Source organism: Hemiscyllium ocellatum, chromosome 50 (assembly GCF_020745735.1).
Source record: "Hemiscyllium ocellatum isolate sHemOce1 chromosome 50, sHemOce1.pat.X.cur, whole genome shotgun sequence".
Taxonomy (NCBI): Eukaryota; Metazoa; Chordata; class Chondrichthyes; order Orectolobiformes; family Hemiscylliidae; genus Hemiscyllium; species Hemiscyllium ocellatum.
In genome coordinates this window covers 7,846,599-7,872,281 of record NC_083450.1, presented here as the reverse complement: position 1 = coordinate 7,872,281, position 25,683 = coordinate 7,846,599, and the positions used below count along the sequence as shown (strand labels likewise).

General features: G+C 52.7%; 1 protein-coding gene across 1 annotated transcript in view; it reads left to right on the top strand.

The window, feature by feature from the left end:
- The window catches only part of trim46a (tripartite motif containing 46a), a 70,042-nt gene that overhangs the window by 10,850 nt on the left and 33,509 nt on the right, over positions 1-25,683 (top strand). The window contains exons 6-8 of the mRNA XM_060820656.1: positions 62-183; positions 2,160-2,459; positions 5,944-6,241. Coding sequence (XP_060676639.1) covers positions 62-183; positions 2,160-2,459; positions 5,944-6,241 — 720 coding nt within the window. The remainder of the gene's footprint in view (positions 1-61; positions 184-2,159; positions 2,460-5,943; positions 6,242-25,683) is intronic.

Genomic DNA, 25,683 nt, shown 5'->3' with positions numbered 1-25,683 from the left:
GTATGTAGCTGTCTTTAGGACGAGCTCCCTCCATGATTTAATGTGTTGCTCTGTTCCTCAGGCTAGTCAAAGCCACGGAATCCTTACAAAACTTCTCCCCGGTGGCCGATTCGTCCTTCGACCACTTCCAGCTGGACATTGCCAGCGAACTGAGTCTGCTCAGTAACCTGCAGTTCGCCACAGGTCAGCGAACAACTCCGGGTAGGCTTCGGGCCTACGTAATAGGCCTCACCGCGTTCTCTCGACTTCTGGGAGCGGGTTTGGGTGGGGGGGGGGGGCGGGGATGGGACTGACCGAGGTGGCTGATGAGCGGTTTTACTGACGCGACGGGGTGGGGGAAATGGGGGGGGAGGGGGTTTGTGGGCTGGTGGGGGCAGGAGTGGGCTAAGGTAGCCGAAGGTGGACCAGGCCTAGATCCAGGCCCGGGCCTGGATGGAGGAGGAAGCCTGCACTCTGCACCTACATCCTGAGACGCAGGACAGAATTTGGGCCTTCAGCCCATCACATGTAGCACCATTAGACGTAAGAACTAATGTAGGCCTTTCGGCCCACCCACCATTTGATGGCTGATCTGATCTCGCACAGCTCCCCTCTTTCCTCTCCCTGATTAAAACTCTGTCTCAGCCTCGAATATCCTCGATGATCCAGCCTCTGTGTAATGAATTCTACAGATTCGCTCCCCTCAGAAAGAGCAGGAATGATCCTCTTCAATGGGAGACTCCTTCCTCTGAGGTTATGCCCCCTCTGGGCCTAGACTCTCCCACGCAAACAAGGGAGGAACACCCTCTCCACATCTCCTCCCTGCCCCTGTCCACCTGAGAATCTTCAATAAGGTCCCCTCTTGTTCACTAACCATAGGCCTCAGGCCTCTCCCTCAGCAGACTGTCCCCTCCGTCCCCCGGGATCAGCTGAGTGACCTTCTCCAGAGTTGTTCTGATGCTCAGTCTATCTTAGATACAGCCCCCCCAAAACTGTTCACAGTATTCCAGCTGTGGGCTGACGAGAACCTGAATACAGTTTCAAAATTCGAACGTGAGAGAGAGTGAGAGAAAGAGATAGAGAGTGTGTGTCTGTGTGCGTGCGTGTGTGTGAGAGTGAGAGAGACAAAGGGTGTGAGAGAGAAAGTGTGTGTGTGTCCGAGATTGAGTGTGTCTGTGTGTGTGTCTGTGAGAAAGAGAAAGTGTGTGAGAGACAGGTAGAGTGTGCGTGTATGTATGTGAGAGAGAGAGAGAGAGAGAGACAAAAGGTGTGAGAGAGAAAGTGTGTGTGTGTCCGAGAGATTGTGTGTGTGTGAGTGAAAGACGTGTATGTGTGAGACTGTGTATTTGTATGAGAGTGTGTGTGTGTGTCACAGAGTGTTTGTGCATATAAGAGTGTGTGTCAGAGAGAGAGAGCATGTGTGAGAGAGAGAGAGTGTGTGTGTGTGTGTGAGAGAAAGTGCATCTGTGAGAGAGCGTGAGAGAGAGAGAATGTGTATGACAGTGTGTGTGTCAGAGAGTGTGTGTGTGTCAGAGAGTGTGTGTGTGTGTGTGTGTGTGTGTGTGTGTGTGTGTGAGAGAGAGAGAGGGTGTGTGTGTGAGAGAGAGAGGGTGTGTGTGTGTGAGAGAGAGAGTGTGCGTGTGAGAGAGAGAGAGTGTGCGTGTGAGAGAGAGAGTGTGTGTGACTGAATGAGAGAGTGAAAGATGGGTGTTGCAGAGGGCAAGTGGCTCTGAAGGGATTAATGTTAGTGCTCAGTTGGCTCCGCCCCCCCGATGACACCTTCAGCCTGTGGGCGGAGACTCCGAGCTGAAGCCCAGCTTTAGGAGGGAGCAGCCGGATGTGTCTGAGCTCCATAAAGTTGCTGTAATGACAGCTTCGCAAACGGGCAGGAGGGTACTGAGGGCGAGGGGATGGCCCTCCAAGAAAGGGTGGGGTGAGGTGGTGGGGGGAGAGAGATATCCTCACCTGGGGTAGAGTGTAATCCTGCGGCGCCTGGAGATGGAGTCGCATAAACGTGCCGAGATATATGGCCCATGATGTTCGTCAAGCACGCGACATGGAAGGAGTGGGTGGGCCCGGGGTCTGGCGGGTGACGGGACTGGCGCCGGTGTGTTTGTGGTGCTGGTGGTTGTTGTTGTACTGACGCCCACACCCCGCCTCTCTCTCTCTCTGTCTGGCAGTGCCCGACGCCCCGGTCATTGATACCCAGCGCACCTACGCCTACGACCAGATCTACCTCTGCTGGCGGCTGCCGGAGGAATCTGCCGAGGCCTGGCACTACGAGGTGGGATACCGCCATGCCGAGCACCCACCCAAGGGCCTGCCGCGCTGGCACAGGATCGAGGAGGTGCAGGGCACCGGCACGGCCGTGGGCTGCCTGGAGTTGGACCGCGTCTACGCGCTGAGGGTGCGCGGGTTCAACAAGGCAGGTTACGGGGAGTACAGCGAGGAAATCTACCTCCGCAGCCCTCCCGCTCCCGGTAAGACCACTCGCCTCACCCTCCGCCAACGCCCCTACTGGCACACGGGTCAACATTTCAACTGGCGGCTCTGTAGATACAGAGTAAAGCTCCCTCTACATTGTGCCCCCCATCCCAGGGACAGGGACAGCACGGGGTTAGATACAGAGTAAAGCTCCCTCTACACTGTCCCCCATCCCAGGGACAGGGACAGCACGGGGTTAGATACAGAGTAAAGCTCCCTCTACACTGTCACCCCCCCCCATCCCAGGGACAGGGACAGCACGGGGTTACATACAGAGTAAAGCTCCCTCTACACTGTCCGGCTTGCTGGTTATCGAATGTTGAGGTCTGTTTGAGATGCTACTGCATTGTGTGGGAACCCCGGGCTCTCCATGATGAAAGGGGCCTGGGGGTTAAACCCTGCGGAAACCCCAAGCCCCTCACCACGAGTAGCAGGCTTCATCAGAAAAAGTAGGCCGCAATTGCAAATGAGCCAAGGCAGCTGCTGTTGAAGTAGGCCTGAGGCCTTTTTTTATTTCTCTGCCCCTTGTCAATCCCGGGCGCCTCACCAGGGACAGTTTCTCAACGCTCTGTGACTCCCTATTCTCCCATTTTTCTCTCCCTGTCTCCCCACCTCACATTTTGACTGTCCGGCGCATGAAAATACAAAATGGTTCCCCTTCACAAAATGGCTGCCTTTGGGGTGTGGGGTGTGGGGGCCTGTCTTGCCAGTCACGTGTTTGCCGAACATGTATTTATCTGTGGACGGTGCCATATACCCTGTGGGGGGTTGAGGTGTGAGGGGGCACAGTGGGCAGGATGGGAGGACCCTTGACATTTTCATACAATCCTAACAATGTGGAAACAGGCCCTTCGGCCCCACAAGTCCGCAACGATCCTCCAAAGAATATCCCAACCCCGACCCTATTACGCTGACTAATGTACCTGACATGTACATCCCTGGGCACTAGGGGACAATTTAGCATGGCCAACCCACCCTAACCTGTACATCCCTGGGCACTATGGGTAATTTAGCATGGCCAACCCACACTAACCTGCACATCCCTGGGCACTATGGGTAATTTAGCATGGCCAATCCACCCTAACCTGCACATCCCTGGGCACTATGGGGCAATATAGTATGGCCAATCCACCCTAACCTGTACATCCCTGGGCACTATGGGGCAATATAGCATGGCCAATCCACCCTAACCTGCACATCCCTGGGCACTGTGGGACGAAACTCACACAGACACGGGGAGAATGTGCAAACTCCGCGCAGTCAGTCACCCCCCCGAGGCTGGAATCGAACCTGGGATCCTGGAGCCGTGAGGCAGCGGTGCTAACCGCTGAGCCACCGTGCCGCCCCCTCACTTTGTCCTCACGTCGCATCTTCGGCCATTTTTGCAGGGCAGCCTATTGTCATGCCTGACTGATTTTGAAGGTCGGGGGGCGGGGGGGAGACTTTTGAATTCAATCCAAAAAAAACCCGGACTTAAGAGTCTAATTATGACCTTTTATTCCTTTATCAATCATTGGCAAAACCCATCTGGTTCACTAATGTCCCTCAGGGATGGAAACTGCCCTCCTTTGCCTGGTGAGGCCTACACATGACTCAGACCTATGTGTTTGACTCTTCACTGCCCCCCCACCGGGCAATTAGGGTTGGGTCATAACCACTGGCCCAGCCAGACCACCCCCTCATTGATAGAACACATAGAACATTCCAGAGCAGTACAGGCCCTTCGGCCCTTGATGTCGTGCTGACCTGTGGGACCAATCTGAAGCCCATCTCACCCACACTATTCCATTCTCATCCGTTTGCCTCCCCAATGCCCATTTAAATGCCCTTAAAGTTTGCAAGTCTACTCCTGTTGTAGGCAGTGCGTTCCACGCCCCCTACTACTCTCTGTGTAAAGAAGCTACCTCTGACGTCCGTCCTGTATCTACCACCCCTCAATTTAAAGCTATGTCCCCTCGTGCTAGCCATCACCATCTTGTGAGAAAGGCTCTAACTGTCCACCCTGTCTAACTCTCTCATTATTTTCTGTGTCTCAGTTAAGTCACCTCTAACAAAAACAGCCTCCAGTCCCTCAGCCTTTCCTCATAAGACGTTCCCTACATCCCTTCCCAAAGCTTTCTCATCCTTCCTATAAATTTCCGTGAACGAACAAATAAAAAAACTCCTTTTGCATGTCGACGCCATTTTTTTCTGGTGTTATCTCGCGGGTGGATGATGGGAGGCGAGTTAGAGAGAGCGAGGGCTTTTGGGTATTGTTTCTGTGGAAGTTGGGGGCTTGGTTGTTGTGGGGTGAGGGGGTGGGGGGGGAGTGGAGCAGGGATGGGGAGGGGGGGCAGTGATGTGTGAAGAGAAGGGGGTACTTGGAGAGGGACCAATTGGCGGGAGCTGTCCGTCGCAAAATGGCCGCCCCTCTCAGAACGGCCACCAATCTTAAAATGGCCGCCCCTCTCAGAACGGCCACCAACCTTAAAATGGCCGCCCCTTTCAGAATGGCCACCAACCTTAAAATGGCCGCCCCTTTCAGAACGGCCACCAATCTTAAAATGGCGCTCCTCTCAGCATGGCCACCTCCCTAAAAATGGCCGCCCTCTACCCAACAGCTGCCAGCACAAAATGCAGCACGCGTGGGAGGAACAGGGACCGTCCATTGCAAGGCCTACCCCACCCTTCACAAAATGGCTACCCTTCCCAAAATGGCTGCCCTGTGCACAATGCTCCCTTTCACCCAATGGCCACCATCACAAACTCAGGGAACGTTTTAAAAAATATATTCACGGGATGAGGGCAGTGCTGGCTGGGCCTGCAGAACATTACGTGGGTCTCTGGATTAAAAATCTAGCGATAACACCACAAGGCCATTGCCGACCCGTGAATGACAGCCCTTCCCCAAAATGGCTGCCTTTCGCGAAATGGTTGCTCTCTGCACGGTGCTCCCTTTCACCCAATGGCCACAATGGTCTCAAAATGACAGCCCTTCCCAAAGCCATCCCACCTCCCCACCCCCACCCGCCTTTCCCAAAATGGCCGCCCTTCGCAAAATGGCCGCCCGCCTCAAAATGGCCGCCCACCACCGGTTGACGAGTCTGAGCACGATCTTGACTGAATTGGAGAGGAGGCCGCTGGGAGGTGAGGAAGCTGACCCCACAACGCCGCCACCCCCCAACCCCCCACTCCCTCCCACCCCCACTGAAAGATGATTGGAATGGCAACTGATTTTCTGACTGCTTCTTTCTCTCTCTCTCTCTCTTTCTCTCTGCCTCCGTTTCATTGTCTGCCATCAAATATTTAACACTCCCGCCATCTTTTCTGACGCGATTTCCTTCGGTCAACACGCACTCTCTCTCTCTCTCGTTGGTTCCCGTTCTGTTGTCGTGTTTTTATTTGGTGTGTGCGTGTGTTGTGCACCTCCCTCCCCTGATCCCCCCACCCCTGACATTTCCCATCATCCTCCACCCCTCATTGTCGCCCTCCATTCTCCAGTCCTCCACTTCCTCCTGGACAACAAATGGGGCTATAGCAGAGACCGCCTCGTCGTCAGCAAGGACCAACAGGCCGTCCGTAGCGTTGCCGGTCTCCCCATGCTCTTTGCAGCGGAGCAGATCATGACCAGCTGCCACTTGTGCATTGACCTGGTGGTTGGCGACGTGGCGCTGACCCAGGGCAGGCACTACTGGGCGTGCTCAGTCGACCCGACCTCTTACCTGGTCAAGGTCGGGGTGGGGCTGGAGACCAAACTCCTGGAGTGGTTCCAAGTGCCCCAGGACGTGGTCAGTCCCAGGTAGGCGCACTGCCCATCACTCGCTCACCCCTCATCGCATGACCAACAGGGGCCATCTGGCATTCTGTCATCGCATGGGGTGTGGGTGGGCAGAGGGGGGTTGGGGAGGATAGAGGGGGGTGTGCGGGACATATACAGGGGGAGCGGAGTCACAGAGTCGATTCAAACAGCACCCGGTCTACAGGGACTATTCAAACAGCACCCGGTCTAGAGAGTGTATTCAAACAGCACCCGGTCTACAGGGAGTATTCAAACAGCGCCCGGGCTACAGGGAGTATTCAAACAGCGCCCGGGCTACAGGGAGTATTCAAACAGTGCCCAGTCTACAGGGAGTATTCAAACAGCACCCGGTCTGCAGGGAGTATTCAAACAGTGCCCAGTCTACAGAGAGTATTCAAACAGCGCCCGGTCTACAGGGAGTATTCAAACAGTGCCCAGTCTACAGAGAGTATTCAAACAGCGCCCGATCTGCAGAGTGTATTCAAACAGCTTCCAGTCTACAGGGAGTATTCAAACAGCGCCCAGTCTACAGGGAGTATTCAAACAACGCCCGGTCAACAGAGAGTATTCAAATAGTGCCCGGTCTACGGGGAGTATTCAAAGAGCGCCCTGTCTACAGGGAGTATTCAAACATTGCACGGTCTACAGAGAGTATTCAAATAGCACTTGGTCTACAGGGAGTATTCAAACAGCGCCCAGTCTACAGGGAGCATTCAAACAGCGCCCGGTCTACGGGGAGTATTCAAATAGCACTTGGTCTACAGGGAGTATTCAAACAGCGCCCGGTCTACAGGGAGTAGTCAAATAGCACTTGGTCTACAGAGAGTATTCAAACAGCGCCCGGTCTACAGGGAGTATTCAAATAGCACTTGGTCTACAGGGTGTATTCAAACAGCTTCCGGTCTACAGAGAGTATTCAAACAGCGCCCGATCTACAGGGAGTATTCAAACAGCACCCGGTCTACAGGGAGTATTCAAACAGCACCCGGTGTACAGAGAGTATTCAAACAGCGCCCGGTCTACAGAGAGTATTCAAACAGCACCCGGTCTACAGAGAGAATTTACACAGCGCCCATTCTACAGAGAGTATTCAAACAGCGCCCGGTCTACAAAGTCTATTCAAACAGCGCCCGGTCTACAGGGAGTATTCACACAGCGCCCGGTCTACAGGGAGTATTCACACAGCGCCCGGTCTACAGGGAGTATTCAAACAGCGCCCGGTCTACAGAGAGTATTCAAACAGCGCCCAGTCTACAGAGTGTATTCAAACAGCGCCCGGTCTACCGAGTGTATTCAAACAGCGCCCGGTCTACAGAGAGTATTCAAACAGCGCCCGGTCTACAGAGAGTATTCACACAGCGCCCGGTCTACAGAGAGTATTCAAACAGCGCCCGGTCTACAGAGAGTATTCAAACAGCACCCGGTCTACAGAGAGTATTCACACAGCGCCCGGTCTACAGAGAGTATTCAAACAGCGCCCGGTCTACAGGGAGTATTCAAACAGCGCCCGGTCTACAGAGTGTATTCAAACAGCGCCCGGTCTACAGAGAGTATTCACACAGTGCCCGGTCTACAGGGAGTATTCACACAGCGCCCGGTCTACAGGGAGTATTCAAACAGCGCCCGGTCTACAGAGAGTATTCAAACAGCGCCCGGTCTACCGAGAGTATTCAAACAGCGCCCGGTCTACAGAGAGTATTCAAACAGCGCCCGGTCTACCGAGAGTATTCAAACAGCACCCGGTCGACAGAGAGTATTCAAACAGCGCCCGGTCTACCGAGAGTATTCAAACAGCGCCCGGTCTACAGAGAGTATTCAAACAGCGCCCGGTCTACAGGGAGTATTCAAACAGCGCCCGGTCTACAGAGAGTATTCAAACAGCGCCCGGTCTACAGGGAGTATTCAAACAGAGCCCGGTCTACAGGGAGTATTCAAACAGCGCCCGGTCTACCGAGAGTATTCAAACAGCGCCCGGTCTACCGAGAGTATTCAAACAGCGCCCGGTCTACAGAGAGTATTCAAACAGCGCCCGGTCTACCGAGAGTATTCAAACAGCACCCGGTCTACAGAGAGTATTCAAACAGCGCCCGGTCTACCGAGAGTATTCAAACAGCGCCCGGTCTACAGAGAGTATTCAAACAGCGCCCGGTCTACCGAGAGTATTCAAACAGCACCCGGTCTACAGAGAGTATTCAAACAGCGCCCGGTCTACCGAGAGTATTCAAACAGCGCCCGGTCTACAGAGAGTATTCAAACAGCGCCCGGTCTACAGGGAGTATTCAAACAGAGCCCGGTCTACAGAGAGTATTCAAACAGCGCCCGGTCTACAGGGAGTATTCAAACAGAGCCCGGTCTACAGGGAGTATTCAAACAGCGCCCGGTCTACCGAGAGTATTCAAACAGCGCCCGGTCTACAGAGAGTATTCAAACAGCGCCCGGTCTACCGAGAGTATTCAAACAGCACCCGGTCTACAGAGAGTATTCAAACAGCGCCCGGTCTACCGAGAGTATTCAAACAGCGCCCGGTCTACAGAGAGTATTCAAACAGCGCCCGGTCTACAGGGAGTATTCAAACAGAGCCCGGTCTACAGAGAGTATTCAAACAGCGCCCGGTCTACAGGGAGTATTCAAACAGAGCCCGGTCTACAGGGAGTTTTCAAACAGCGCCCGGTCTACAGACAGTATTCAAACAGCGCCCGGTCTACAGGGAGTATTCAAACAGAGCCCGGACTACAGAGTGTATTCAAACAGCGCCCGGTCTACAGGCAGTATTCAAACAGCGCCCGGTCGACAGAGAGTATTCAAACAGCGCCCGGTCTACAGAGAGTATTCAAACAGTGCCCGGTCTAGAGAGTGTATTCACACAGTGCCCGGTCTACCGAGAGTATTCAACCAGCGCCCGGTCTACAGGGAGAATTCAAACAGCACCCGGTCTACAGAGTGTATTCACACAGCTCCCGGTCTACAGAGTGTATTCAAACAGCGCCCGGTCTACAGAGTGTATTCAAACAGCGCCCGGTCTACAGAGTGTATTCACACAGCGCCCGGTCTACAGGGAGTATTCAAACAGCGCCCGGTCTACAGAGAGTATTCAAACAGCACCCGGTCTACAGAGAGTATTCAAACAGCGGCCGGTCTACAGGGAGTATTCAAACAGCGGCCGGTCTACAGGGAGTATTCAAACAGCTCCCGGTCTACAGAGAGTATTCAAACAGCACCCGGTCTACAGAGAGTATTCAAACAGTGCCCGGTCTACAGAGAGTATTCAAACAGTGCCCGGTCTACAGAGAGTATTCAACCAGCGCCCGGTCTACAGGGAGAATTCAAACAGCGCCCGGTCTTTAGAGTCTATTCAAAGACCGCCCGGTCTAGAGAGTGTATTCACACAGCTCCCGGTCTACAGAGAGTATTCAAACAGCGCCCGGTCTACAGGGAGTATTCAAACAGCGCCCGGTCTACAGGGAGTATTCAAACAGCGCCCGGTCTACAGAGATTATTCAAACAGCGCCCGGTCTACAGGGAGTATTCAAACAGCGCCCGGTCTACAGAGATTATTCAAACAGCGGCCGGTCTACAGGGAGTATTCAAACAGCGGCCGGTCTACAGGGAGTATTCAAACAGCTCCCGGTCTACAGAGAGTATTCAAACAGCACCCGGTCTACAGAGAGTATTCAAACAGTGCCCGGTCTACAGAGAGTATTCAAACAGTGCCCGGTCTACCGAGAGTATTCAACCAGCGCCCGGTCTACAGGGAGAATTCAAACAGCGCCCGGTCTATAGAGTCTATTCAAAGACCGCCCGGTCTAGAGAGTGTATTCACACAGCTCCCGGTCTACAGAGAGTATTCAAACAGCGCACGGTCTACAGGGAGTATTCAAACAGCGCCCGGTCTACAGAGTGTATTCAAACAGCGCCCGGTCTACAGGGAGTATTCAAACAGCGCCCGGTCTACAGAGAGTATTCAAACAGTGCCCGGTCTACCGAGAGTATTCAACCAGCGCCCGGTCTACAGAGTGTATTCAAACAGCGTCCGGTCTACAGGGAGTATTCAAACAGTGCCCGGTCTACAGGGAGTATTCAAACAGCGCCCAGTCAACAGAGAGTATTCAAACAGCGCCCGGTCTACATGGAGTATTCAAACAGCGCCCGTTCTAGCGAGTGTATTCAAACAGCGCCCAGTCTACAGAGAGTATTCAAACAGCGCCCGGTCTACAGGGAGTATTCAAACAGCGCCCGGTCTACGGGGAGTATTCACACAGCGCCCGGTCTACAGAGAGTATTCAAATAGCGCCCGGTCTACAGGGAGTATTCAAACAGCGCCCGGTCTACAGAGTCTATTCAAAGACCGCCCGGTCTACAGGGAGTATTCAAACAGCGCCCGGTCTACAAAGCGAATTCAAATAGCGCCCGGTCTACAGGGAGTATTCACACAAAGCCCCGTCTACCGAGCATATTCAAACAGCGCCCGGTCTACAGGGAGTATTCAAACAGCGCCCGGACTACAGAGAGTATTCAAACATCGCCCGGTCTACAGGGAGAATTCAAACAGCGCCCGGTCTACAGAGAGTATTCAAACAGCGCCCGGACTACCGAGAGTATTCAAACAGCGCCCGGTCGAGAGAGTGTATTCAAACAGCGCCCGGTCTACAGGGAGTATTCAAACAGCACCCGGTCTACCGAGTGTATTCAAACAGCGCCCGGTCTACAGGGAGTATTCAAACAGCGCCCGGTCTACCGAGTGTACTCAAACAGCGCCCGGGTCTACAGAGAGTATTCACACAGCGCCCGGTCTACAGAGAGTATTCAAACAGCGCCCGGTCTACAGGGAGTATTCAAACAGCGCCCGGTCTACAGAGAGTATTCAAACAGCGCCCGGTCGACAGAGAGTATTCAAACAGCGCCCGGTCTACAGAGAGTATTCAAACAGCGCCCGGTCGACAGAGAGTATTCAAACAGCACCCGGTCTACAGGGAGTATTCAAACAGCGGCCGGTCTACAGAGATTATTCAAACAGCGGCCGGTCTACAGGGAGTATTCAAACAGCGGCCGGTCTACAGGGAGTATTCAAACAGTGCCCGGTCTACAGAGAGTATTCAAACAGCGCCCGGTCTACAGAGAGTATTCAAACAGTGCCCGGTCGAGAGAGTGTATTCACACAGCTCCCGGTCTACAGAGAGTATTCAAACAGCGCCCGGTCTACAGAGTGTATTCAAACAGTGCCCGGTCTACAGAGAGTATTAAAACAGTACCCGGTCTACCGAGAGTATTCAACCAGCGCCCGGTCTACAGGGAGAATTCAAACAGCGCCCGGTCTACAGAGTCTATTCAAAGACCGCCCGGTCTAGAGAGTGTATTCACACAGCTCCCGGTCTACAGAGTGTATTCAAACAGCGCCCGGTCTACAGGGAGAATTCAAACAGCGCCCGGTCTACAGAGTGTATTCAAACAGCGCCCGGTCTACAGGGAGTATTCAAACAGCGCCCGGTCTACAGAGATTATTCAAACAGCGCCCGGTCTACAGAGTGTATTCAAACAGCGCCCGGTCTACAGAGAGTATTCAAACAGCGCCCGGTCTACAGAGTGTATTCAAACAGCGCCCGGTCTACAGGGAGTATTCAAACAGCGCCCGGTCTACAAAGAGTATTCAAACAGTGCCCGGTCTACCGAGAGTATTCAACCAGCGCCCGGTCTACTGAGTGTATTCAAACAGCGTCCGGTCTACAGGGAGTATTCAAACAGCGCCCGGTCTACAGGGAGTATTCAAACAGCGCCCAGTCAACAGAGAGTATTCAAGCAGCGCCCGGTCTACATGGAGTATTCAAACAGCGCCCGTTCTAGCGAGTGTATTCAAACAGCGCCCAGTCTACAGAGAGTATTCAAACAGCGCCCGGTCTACAGGGAGTATTCAAACAGCGCCCGGTCTATGGGGAGTATTCACACAGCGCCCGGTCTACAGAGAGTATTCAAATAGCGCCCGGTCTACAGGGAGTATTCAAACAGCGCCCGGTCTACAAAGCGAATTCAAATAGCGCCCGGTCTACAGGGAGTATTCACACAAAGCCCCGTCTACCGAGCGTATTCAAACAGCGCCCGGTCTACAGGGAGTATTCAAACAGCGCCCGGTCTACAGAGAGTATTCAAACATCGCCCGGTCTACAGGGAGAATTCAAACAGCGCCCGGTCTACAGGGAGTATTCAAACAGCGCCCGGACTACCGAGAGTATTCAAACAGCGCCCGGTCGAGAGAGTGTATTCAAACAGCGCCCGGTCTACAGGGAGTATTCAAACAGCACCCGGTCTACCGAGGGTATTCAAACAGCACCCGGTCTACAGGGAGAATTCAAACAGCGCCCGGTCTACAGGGAGTATTCAAACAGCGCCCGGACTACCGAGAGTATTCAAACAGCGCCCGGTCGAGAGAGTGTATTCAAACAGCGCCCGGTCTACAGGGAGTATTCAAACAGCACCCGGTCTACCGAGTGTATTCAAACAGCACCCGGTCTACAGGGAGTATTCAAACAGCACCCGGTCTACCGAGTGTACTCAAACAGCACCCGGTCTACAGGGAGTATTCAAACAGCGCCCGGTCTACAGAGAGTATTCAAACAGCACCCGGTCTACAGGGAGTATTCAAACAGCACCCGGTCTACCGAGTGTATTCAAACAGCGCCCGGTCTACAGAGAGTATTCAAACAGCGCCCGGTCTACCGAGTGTATTCAAACAGCGCCCGGTCTACAGAGAGTATTCAAACAGCGCCCGGTCTACAGAGTGTATTCAAACAGCGCCCGGTCTACAGAGAGTATTCAAACAGCGCCCGGTCTACAGGGAGTATTCAAACAGTGCCTGGTCGAGAGAGTGTATTCAAACAGCACCCGGTCTACAGGGAGTATTCAAACAGCACCCGGTCTACCGAATGTATTCAAACAACACCCGGTCTACAGGGAGTATTCAACCAGCGCCCGGTCTACAGACTGTATTCAAACAGCGTCCGGTCTACAGAGTGTATTCAAACAGCGCCCGGTCTACAGAGAGTATTCAAACAGCGCCCGGTCTACATGGAGTATTCAAACAGCGCCCGGTCTACAGGGAGTATTCAAACAGCGCCCGGTCTACAGGGAGTATTCAAACAGCGCCCAGTCAACAGAGAGTATTCAAACAGCGCCCGGTCTACATGGAGTATTCAAACATCGCCCGTTCTAGCGAGTGTATTCAAACAGCGCCCAGTCCACAGAGAGTATTCAAACAGCGCCCGGTCTACAGGGAGTATTCAAACAGTACCCGGTCTACAGGGAGAATTCAAACAGCGCCCGGTCTACAGGGAGTATTCAAACAGCGCCCGGTCTACAGAGAGTATTCAAACAGCACCCGGTCTACAGAGAGTATTCAAACAGCACCCGGTCTACAGAGAGTATTCAAACAGTGCCCGGTCTACCGAGAGTATTCAACCAGCGCCCGGTCTACAGGGAGAATTCAAACAGCGCCCGGTCTATAGAGTCTATTCAAAGACCGCCCGGTCTAGAGAGTGTATTCACACAGCTCCCGGTCTACAGAGAGTATTCAAACAGCGCCCGGTCTACAGGGAGTATTCAAACAGCGCCCGGTCTACAGAGTGTATTCAAACAGCGCCCGGTCTACAGGGAGTATTCAAACAGCGCCCGGTCTACAGAGAGTATTCAAACAGTGCCCGGTCTACCGAGAGTATTCAACCAGCGCCCGGTCTACAGAGTGTATTCAAACAGCGTCCGGTCTACAGGGAGTATTCAAACAGTGCCCGGTCTACAGGGAGTATTCAAACAGCGCCCAGTCAACAGAGAGTATTCAAACAGCGCCCGGTCTACATGGAGTATTCAAACAGCGCCCGTTCTAGCGAGTGTATTCAAACAGCGCCCAGTCTACAGAGAGTATTCAAACAGCGCCCGGTCTACAGGGAGTATTCAAACAGCGCCCGGTCTACGGGGAGTATTCACACAGCGCCCGGTCTACAGAGAGTATTCAAATAGCGCCCGGTCTACAGGGAGTATTCAAACAGCGCCCGGTCTACAGAGTCTATTCAAAGACCGCCCGGTCTACAGGGAGTATTCAAACAGCGCCCGGTCTACAAAGCGAATTCAAATAGCGCCCGGTCTACAGGGAGTATTCACACAAAGCCCCGTCTACCGAGCATATTCAAACAGCGCCCGGTCTACAGGGAGTATTCAAACAGCGCCCGGACTACAGAGAGTATTCAAACATCGCCCGGTCTACAGGGAGAATTCAAACAGCGCCCGGTCTACAGAGAGTATTCAAACAGCGCCCGGACTACCGAGAGTATTCAAACAGCGCCCGGTCGAGAGAGTGTATTCAAACAGCGCCCGGTCTACAGGGAGTATTCAAACAGCACCCGGTCTACCGAGTGTATTCAAACAGCGCCCGGTCTACAGGGAGTATTCAAACAGCGCCCGGTCTACCGAGTGTACTCAAACAGCGCCCGGGTCTACAGAGAGTATTCACACAGCGCCCGGTCTACAGAGAGTATTCAAACAGCGCCCGGTCTACAGGGAGAATTCAAACAGCGCCCGGTCTACAGGGAGTATTCAAACAGCGCCCGGTCTACAGAGAGTATTCAAACAGCGCCCGGTCTACCGAGTGTATTCAAACAGCACCCGGTCTACAGGGAGTACTCAAACAGCGCCCGGTCTACAGGGAGAATTCAAACAGTGCCCAGTCTACAGGGAGTATTCACACAGAGCCCCGTCTACCGAGCGTATTCAAACAGCGCCCAGTCTAGACAGTGTATTCAAACAGCGCCCGGTCTACAGGGAGTATTCAAACAGCGCCCGGTCTACAGGGAGTATTCAAACATCGCCCGGTCTACAGGGAGAAATCAAACAGCGCCCGGTCTACAGGGAGAATTCAAACAGCGCCCGGTCTACAGGGAGTATTCAAACAGCGCCCGGTCTACAGAGAGTATTCAAACAGTGCCCGGTCTACAGAGTGTATTCAAACAGCGTCCGGTCTACAGGGAGTATTCAAACAGCACCCGGTCTACAGAGTGTATTCAAACAGCGCCCGGTCTACAGGGAGTATTCAAACAGCGCCCGGTCTACCGAGTGTATTCAAACAGCGCCCGGTCTACAGAGTGTATTCAAACAGCGCCCGGTCTACGGAGAGTATTCAAACAGCACCCGGTCTACCGAGTGTATTCAAACAGCGCCCGGTCTACAGAGAATATTCAAACAGCGCCCGGTCTACAGAGAATATTCAAACAGCGCCCGGTCTACAGGGAGTATTCAAACAGGGCCCGGTCTACAGGGAGTATTCAAACAGGGCCCGGTGTACAGAGTGTATTCAAACAGCGCCCGGTCTACAGAGTGTATTCAAACAGGGCCCGGTCTACAGGGAATATTCACACAGCGCCCGGTCTACAGAGAGTATTCACACAGCGCCCGGTCTACAGAGAGTATTCAAACAGCGCCCGGTCTACAGAGTGTATTCAACGAGCGCCCTGTCTACAGAGAGTATTCAAACAGCGCCCGGTCTACAGAGTGTATTCAACGAGCGCCCTGTCTACAGAGAGTATTCAAACAGCACCCGGTCTACAGAGTGTATTCAACGAGCGCCCGGTCTACAGAGAGTATTCAAACAGCGCCCGGTCTACAGAGTCTATTCAAAGACCGCCCGGTCTAGAGAGTGTATTCACACAGCTCCCGGTCTACAGAGAGTATTCAAACAGCGCCCGGTCTACAGAGAGTATTCAATCAGCACCCGGTCTACAGAGAGTATTCAAACAGCGCCCGGTCTACAGAGTCTATTCAAAGACCGCCCGGTCTAGAGAGTGTATTCACACAGTTCCCGGTCTACAGAGAGTATTCAAACAGCGCCCGGTCTACAGGGAGTATTCAAACAGCGCCCGGTCTACAGGGAGTATTCAAACAGCGCCCGGTCTACAGAGAGTATTCAAACAGCGCCCGGTCTACAGGGTGTATTCAAACAGCGCCCGGTCTACAGGGAGTATTCAAACAGCGCCCGGTCTACAGGGAGTATTCAAACAGTGCCCGGTCTACCGAGAGTATTCAACCAGCGCCCGGTCTACAGAGTGTATTCAAACAGCGTCCGGTCTACAGGGAGTATTCAAACAGCGCCTGGTCTACAGGGAGTATTCAAACAGCGCCCAGTCAACAGAGAGTATTCAAACAGCGCCTGGTCTACATGGAGTACTCAAACAGCGCCCGTTCTAGCGAGTGTATTCAAACAGCGCCCGGTCTACAGAGAGTATTCAAACAGCGCCCGGTCTACAGGGAGTATTCAAACAGCGCCCGGTCTACAGAGAGTATTCAAACATCGCCCGGTCTACAGAGAGTATTCAAACAGTGCCCGGACTACCGAGAGTATTCAAACAGCGCCCGGTCTGCAGAGTGTATTCAAACAGCGCCCGGTCTACCGAGAGTATTCAAACAGCGCCCGGTCTACAGGGAGTATTCAAACAGCGCCATGTCTACAGGGAGTATTCAAACAGCGCCCGGTTGAGAGAGTGTATTCAAACAGCGCCCGGTCTACAGAGTGTATTCAAACAGCGCCCGGTCTACAGAGAGTATTCAAACAGCGCCCGGTCTACAGAGTGTATTCAAACAGCGCCCGGTCTACAGAGAGTATTCAAACAGCACCCGGTCTACAGAGTGTATTCAAACAGGGCCCGGACTACAGAGAATATTCAAACAGCGCCCGGTCTACAGGGAGTATTCAAACAGGGCCCGGTCTACAGAGTGTATTCAAACAGGGCCCGGTCTACAGAGAATATTCAAACAGCACCCGGTCTACAGGGAGTATTCAAACAGCACCCGGTCTACAGAGTGTATTCAAACAGGGCCCGGTCTACAGAGAATATTCAAACAGCGCCCGGTCTACAGGGAGTATTCAAACAGGGCCCGGTCTACAGAGAATATTCAAACAGCGCCCGGTCTACAGGGAGTATTCAAACAGCGCCCGGTCTACAGGGAGTATTCAAACAGGGCCCGGTCTACAGAGAGTATTCAAACAGGGCCCGGTCTACAGGGAATATTCACACAGCGCCCGGTCTACAGAGAGTATTCACACAGCGCCCGGTCTACAGAGAGTATTCAAACAGCGCCCGGTCTACAGAGTGTATTCAACGAGTGCCCTGTCTACAGAGAGTATTCAAACAGCGCCCGGTCTACAGAGTGTATTCAACGAGCGCCCTGTCTACAGAGAGTATTCAAACAGCACCCGGTCTACAGAGTGTATTCAACGAGCGCCCTGTCTAAAGAGTGTATTCAAACAGCGCCCGGTCAACAGAGTGTATTCAAACAGTACCCGGACTACAGAGAGTATTCAAACAGCGCCCGGTCTACAGAGTGTATTCAAACAGCGCCCGGTCTACAGGGAGTATTCAAACAGCGCCCGGTCTACAGCGTGTATTCAAACCGCGCCCGGTCTACAGAAAGTATTCAAACAGCACCCGGTCTACAGAGAGTATTCAAACAGCGCCCGGTCTACAGAGTGTATTCAACGAGCGCCCTGTCTACAGAGTGTATTCAATCAGCACCCGGTCTACAGAGAATATTCAAACAGCACCCGGTCTGCAGAGTGTATTCAAACAGCGCCCGGTCTACAGGGAGTATTCAAACAGCGCCCGGTCTACAGAGTGTATTCAAACAGCGCCCGGTCTACAGAGAGTATTCAAACAGCGCCCGGTCTACAGAGTGTATTCAAACAGCGCCCGGTCTACAGAGAGTATTCAAACAGCACCCGGTCTACAGAGTGTATTCAAACAGGGCCCGGACTACAGAGAATATTCAAACAGCGCCCGGTCTACAGGGAGTATTCAAACAGGGCCCGGTCTACAGAGTGTATTCAAAGAGGGCCCGGTCTACAGAGAATATTCAAACAGCACCCGGTCTACAGGGAGTATTCAAACAGCACCCGGTCTACAGAGTGTATTCAAACAGGGCCCGGTCTACAGAGAATATTCAAACAGCGCCCGGTCTACAGGGAGTATTCAAACAGGGCCCGGTCTACAGAGAATATTCAAACAGCGCCCGGTCTACAGGGAGTATTCAAACAGGGCCCGGTCTGCAGAGAGTATTCACACAGCGCCCGGTCTACAGAGAGTATTCACACAGCGCCCGGTCTACAGAGAGTATTCAAACAGGGCCCGGTCTACAGGGAATATTCACACAGCGCCCGGTCTACAGAGAGTATTCAAACAGCGCCCGGTCTACAGAGTGTATTCAACGAGCGCCCTGTCTACAGAGAGTATTCAAACAGCGCCCGGTCTACAGAGTGTATTCAACGAGCGCCCTGTCTACAGAGAGTATTCAAACAGCACCCGGTCTACAGAGTGTATTCAACGAGCGCCCTGTCTAAAGAGTGTATTCAAACAGCGCCCGGTCAACAGAGTGTATTCAAACAGTACCCGGACTACAGAGAGTATTCAAACAGCGCCCGGTCTACAGAGAGTATTCAAACAGCGCCCGGTCTACAGGGAGTATTCAATCAGAACCCGGTCTAAAGAGAGTATTCAAACAGCGCCCGGTCTAAAGAGAGTATTCAAACAGGGCCCGGTCTACAGCGAGTATTCAAACAGCGCCCGGTCTACAGAGTGTATTCAACGAGTGCCCTGTCTACAGAGTGTATTCAAACAGCGCCCGGTCTACAGAGAGTATTCAAACCTCGCCCAGTCTACAGAGAGTATTTAACAAGCACCCGGTCTACAGGGAGTATTCAAACAGCGCCCGGTCTACAGAGCGTATTCAAACAGCGCCCGGTCTACAGGGAGTATTCAAACAGGATCCGGTCTACAGGGAGTATGCAAACAGCGACCGGTCTACGGGGAGTACTCAAACAGCGCCCGGTCTGCAGAGAGTATTCAAACAGCGCCCGGTCTACAGGAAGTATTCACACAGCGCCCGGTTTACAGAGAGTATTCAAACTGTGACCGGTCTACAGAGAGTATTCAAACAGCGCCCGGTCTACAGGGAGTATTCAAACAGCACCCGGTCTACAGGGAGTATTCACAGAGCGCCCGGTTTACAGGGAATATTCAAACAGTGCCCGGTCTACATGGAGTATTCAAACAGCGCCCGGTCTACAGAGAGTATTCAAACAGCACCCGGTCTACAGGGAGTATTCAAACAGCGCCCGGTCTACAGAGAGTATTCAAACAGCGCCCGGTCTACAGGGAGTATTCAAACAGCGCCCGGTCTACAGAGAGTATTCAAACAGCGCACGGTCTACAGGGAGTATTCAAACAGCGCCCGGTCTACAGAGAGTATTCAAACAGCGCCCGGTCTACAGGGAATATTCAAACAGTGCCCGGTCTACAGAGTGTATTCAAACAGCGCCCGGTCTACAGGGAGTATTCAAACAGCGCCCGGTCTAGAGAGTGTATTCAAACAGTGCCCGGTCTACAGAGAGTATTCAAACAGCGCCCGGTCTACAGAGAGTATTCAAACAGCGCCCGGTCTACAGAGAGTATTCAAACTGGGCCCGGTCTACAGGGAGTATTCAAACAGCGTCCGGTCTACAGGCAGTATTCACACAGCGCCCGGTCTCCAGAGTGTATTCAACGAGTGCCCTGTCTACAGAGTGTATTCAAACATCGCCCTGTCTACAGAGTGTATTCAAACAGCGCCCGGTCTACAGGGAGTATTCAAACAGTGCCCAGTCGACAGAGTGTATTCAAACAGCGCCCGGTCTAGAGAGTGTATTCAAATAGCACCCGGTCTACAGAGACTATTCAAACAGCGCCCGGTCTACAGAGAGTATTCAAACAGCGCCCGGTCTACAGAGTGTATTCAAACAGCGCCCGGTCTACAGGGAGTATTCAAACCGCGCCCAGTCTATAGAGAATATTAAAGAGCGTACGGTCTACAGGGAGTATTCAAACAGCGCCCGGTCTACATGGAGTTTTCAAACAGCGCCTGGTCTACAGGGAGTATTCAAACAGCGCCCGGTCTACAGAGTGTATTCAAACAGCGCCCGGTCTACAGAGTGTATTCGAACAGCACCCGGTCTAAAGAGAGTATTCAAACAGTACCCGGTCTACAGAGAGTATTCAAACAGCACCCGGTCTACAGGGTGTATTCAAACAGCGCCCGGTCTACAGAGAGTATTCAAACAGTACCCGGTCTACAGAGAGTATTCAAACAGTGCCCAGTCTAAAGAGAGTATTCAAACAGGGCCCGGTCTACAGGGAGTATTCAAACAGCGCCCTGTCTACAGAGTGTATTCAACGAGTGCCCTGTCTACAGAGTGTATTCAAACAGCGCCCGGTCTACCGAGAGGATTCAAACAGCACCCGGTCTACAGGGTGTATTCAAACAGCGCCCGGTCTACAGAGAGTATTCAAACAGTACCCGGTCTACAGAGAGTATTCAAACAGCACCCGGTCTACAGGGTGTATTCAAACAGCGCCCGGTCTACAGAGAGTATTCAAACAGTACCCGGTCTACAGAGAGTATTCAAACAGTGCCCAGTCTACAGAGAGTATTCAAACAGTGCCCAGTCTAAAGAGAGTATTCAAACAGGGCCCGGTCCACAGGGAGTATTCAAACAGCGCCCTGTCTACAGAGTGTATTCAACGAGTGCCCTGTCTACAGGGTGTATTCAAACAGCGCCCGGTCTACAGAGTGTATTCAAACAGCGCCCGGTCTAAAGAGAGTATTCAAACAGTACCCGGTCTACAGAGAGTATTCAAACAGTGTCCAGTCTACAGAGAGTATTCAAACAGCGCCCAGTCTACAGGGTGTATTCAAACAGCGCCCGGTCTACAGAGTGTATTCAAACAGCGCCCGGTCTACAGGGAGTATTCAAACAGCACCCGGTCTAAAGAGAGTATTCAAACAGGGCCCGGTCTACAGGGAGTATTCAAACAGCGCCCGGTCTACAGAGTGTATTCAACGAGTGCCCGGTCTACAGAGAGTATTCAAACATCGCCCAGTCTACAGAGAGTATTTAACAAGCGCCCGGTCTACAGGGAGTCTTCAAACAACGCCCGGTCTACAGAGAGTATTCAAACAACATCCGGTCTACAGGGAGTATGCAAACAGCGACCGGTCTACGGGGAGTACTCAAACAGCGCCCGGTCTGCAGAGAGTATTCAAACAGCGCCCGGTCTACAGGAAGTATTCAAACAGCATCCGGTCTACAGGGAGTATGCAAACAGCGACCGGTCTACGGGGAGTATTCAAACAGAGCCCGGTCTACAGAGAGTATTCAAACAGTGCCCGGTCTGCAGAGAGTATTCAAACAGCGCCCGGTCTACAGGGAGTATTCACACAGCGCCCGGTTTCCAGAGAGTATTCAAACAGTGACCGGTCTACAGAGAGTATTCAAACAGCGCCCGGTCTACAGGGAGTATTCAAACAGCACCCGGTCTACAGAGAGTATTCAAACAGCGCCCGGTCTCCCGACTGTATTCAAACAGCGTCCGGTCTACAGGGAGTATTCAAACAGCGCCCGGTCTACAGAGTGTATTCAAACAGCGCCTGGTCTACAGAGAGTATTCAAACAGCACCCGGTCTACAGAGAGTATTCAAACAGCGCCCGGTCTACAGAGAGTATTCAAACAGCGCCCGGTCTACAGGGAGTATTCAAACAGTGCCCGGTCTACAGAGAGTATTCAAACAGCGACCGGTCTCCCGACTGTATTCAAACAGCGTCCGGTCTACAGAGAGTATTCAAACAGCACCCGGTCTACAGAGAGTATTCAAACAGCGCCCGGTCTACAGAGAGTATTCAAACAGCGCCCGGTCTACAGGGAGTATTCAAACAGTGCCCGGTCTACAGAGAGTATTCAAACAGCGACCGGTCTCCCGACTGTATTCAAACAGCGTCCGGTCTACAGGGAGTATTCAAACAGCACCCGGTCTACAGAGTGTATTCAAACAGCGCCCGGTCTACAGAGAGTATTCAAACAGCACCCGGTCTACAGGGAGTATTCAAACAGCGCCCGGTCTACAGAGAGTATTCAAACAGCGCCCGGTCTACAGGGAGTATTCAAACAGTGCCCGGTCTACAGGGAATATTCAAACAGTGCCCGGTCTACATGGAGTATTCAAACAGCGCCCGGTCTACAGAGAGTATTCAAACAGCACCCGGTCTACAGGGAGTATTCAAACAGCGCCCGGTCTACAGAGAGTATTCAAACAGCCCCGGTCTACAGGGAGTATTCAAACAGTGCCCGGTCTACAGGGAATATTCAAACAGTGCCCGGTCTACAGAGTGTATTCAAACAGCGCCCGGTCTACAGGGAGTATTCAAACAGCGCCCGGTCTACAGGGAGTATTCAAACAGCGCCCGGTCTACAGAGAGTATTCAAACAGCGCCCGGTCTACAGAGAGTATTCAAACAGGGCCCGGTCTACAGGGAGTATTCAAACAGCGTCCGGTCTACAGGGAGTCTTCAAACAGCGCCCGGTCTACAGGCAGTATTCACACAGCGCCCGGTCTCCAGAGTGTATTCAACGAGTGCCCTGTCTACAGAGTGTATTCAAACAGCGCCCGGTCTACAGAGAGTATTCAAACAGCGCGCGGTCTACAGGGAGTATTCAAACAGTGCCCAGTCTACAGAGTGTATTCAAACAGCGCCCGGTCTACAGAGAGTATTCACACAGTACCCGGTCTACAGAGAGTATTCAAACAGCGCCCGGTCTACAGGGAGTATTCAAACAGTGCCCGGTCTACAGAGAGTATTCAAACAGCGCCCGGTCTCCCGACTGTATTCAAACAGCGTCCGGTCTACAGGGAGTATTCAAACAGCACCCGGTCTACAGAGTGTATTCAAACAGCGCCCGGTCTACAGAGAGTATTCAAACAGCACCCGGTCTACAGGGAGTATTCAAACAGCGCCCGGTCTACAGAGAGTATTCAAACAGCGCCCGGTCTACAGGGAGTATTCAAACAGTGCCCGGTCTACAGGGAATATTCAAACAGTGCCCGGTCTACATGGAGTATTCAAACAGCACCCGGTCTACAGAGAGTATTCAAACAGCACCCGGTCTACAAGGAGTATTCAAACAGCGCCCGGTCTACAGAGAGTATTCAAACAGCCCCCGGTCTACAGGGAGTATTCAAACAGTGCCCGGTCTACAGGGAATATTCAAACAGCGCCCGGTCTACAGACAGTATTCAAACAGGGCCCGGTCTACAGAGAGTTTTCAAACATCGCCCGGTCTACAGAGAGTATTTAACAAGCGCCCGGTCTACAGGGAGTCTTCAAACAGCGCCCGGTCTACAGGGAGTATTCAAACAGGGTCCGGTCTTCAGAGAGTATTCAAACAGCGCCCGGTCTACAGAGTGTATACAAACAGCGCCCGGTCAACAGAGAGTATTCAAACAGCGCCCGGTCTACAGAGCGAATTCAAATAGCGCCCGGTCTACAGGGAGTATTCACACAGCGCCCCGTCTACAGAGAGTATTCAAACAGCGCCCGGTCTACAGGGAGTATTCAAACAGCGCCCGGTCTACAGAGTGTATTCAAACAGCGCCCGGTCTACAGGGAGTATTCACACAGCGCCCGGACTACAGAGTGTATTCAAACAGCACCCGGTCTAAAGAGAGTATTCAAACAGTACCCGGTCTACAGGGAGTATTCAAACAGTGTCCAGTCTACAGAGTGTATTCAAACAGTACCCGGTCTAAAGAGAGTATTCAAACAGGGCCCGGTCTACAGGGAGTATTCAAACAGCGCCCGGTCTACAGAGAGTATTCAAACATCGCCCAGTCTACAGAGAGTATTTAACAAGCGCCCGGTCTACAGGGAGTCTTCAAACAGCGCCCGGTCTACAGAGAGTATTCAAACAGCATCCGGTCTACAGGGAGTATGCAAACAGCGACCGGTCTACGGGGAGTACTCAAACAGCGCCCGGTCTGCAGAGAGTATTCAAACAGCGCCCGGTCTACAGGGAGTATTCAAACAGCATCCGGTCTACAGGGAGTATGCAAACAGCGACCGGTCTACGGGGAGTACTCAAACAGCGCCCGGTCTGCAGAGAGTATTCAAACAGCGCCCGGTCTACAGGGAGTATTCACACAGCGCCCGGTTTCCAGAGAGTATTCAAACAGTGCCCGGTCTACAGAGTGTATTCAAACAGCACCCGGTCTGAAGAGAGTATTCAAACAGCACCCGGTCTACAGAGTGTATTCAAACAGCACCCGGTCTACAGAGAGTATTCAAACAGCACCCGGTCTACAGAGAGTATTCAAACAGTGTCCAGTCTACAGAATGTATTCAAACAGTACCCGGTCTAAAGAGAGTTTTCAAACAGGGCCCGGTCTACAGGGAGTATTCAAACAGCGCCCGGTCTACAGAGAGTATTCAAATATCGCCCAGTCTACAGAGAGTATTTAACAAGCGCCCGGTCTACAGGGAGTCTTCAAACAGCGCCCGGTCTACAGAGAGTATTCAAACAGCATCCGGTCTACAGGGAGTATGCAAACAGCGACCGGTCTACGGGGAGTACTCAAACAGCGCCCGGTCTGCAGAGAGTATTCAAACAGCGCCCGGTCTACAGGGAGTATTCACACAGCGCCCGGTTTCCAGAGAGTATTCAAACAGTGACCGGTCTACAGAGAGTATTCAAACAGCGCCCGGTCTACAGGGAGTATTCAAACAGCACCAGGTCTACAGAGAGTATTCAAACAGCGCCCGGTCTCCCGACTGTATTCAAACAGCGTCCGGTCTACAGGGAGTATTCAAACAGCGCCCGGTCTACAGAGTGTATTCAAACAGCGCCTGGTCTACAGAGAGTATTCAAACAGCACCCGGTCTACAGAGAGTATTCAAACAGCGCCCGGTCTACAGGGAGTATTCAAACAGTGCCCGGTCTACAGAGAGTATTCAAACAGCGCCCAGTCTCCCGACTGTATTCAAACAGCGTCCGGTCTACAGGGAGTATTCAAACAGCACCCGGTCTACAGAGTGTATTCAAACAGCGCCCGGTCTACAGAGAGTATTCAAACAGCGCCCGGTCTACAGAGAGTATTCAAACAGCGCTCGGTCTACAGAGAGTATTCAAACAGCGCCCGGTCTACAGGGAGTATTCAAACAGTGCCCGGTCTACAGGGAATATTCAAACAGTGCCCGGTCTACATGGAGTATTCAAACAGCGCCCGGTCTACAGAGAGTATTCAAACAGCACCCGGTCTACAGGGAGTATTCAAACAGCGCCCGGTCTACAGAGAGTATTCAAACAGCCCCCGGTCTACAGGGAGTATTCAAACAGTGCCCGGTCTACAGGGAATATTCAAACAGTGCCCGGTCTACAGAGTGTATTCAAACAGCGCCCGGTCTACAGGGAGTATTCAAACAGCGCCCGGTCTAGAGAGTGTATTCAAACAGCGCCCGGTCTACAGAGAGTATTCAAACAGCGCCCGGTCTACAGGGAGTATTCAAACAGCGCCCGGTCTACAGGGAATATTCAAACAGCGCCCGGTCTACAGAG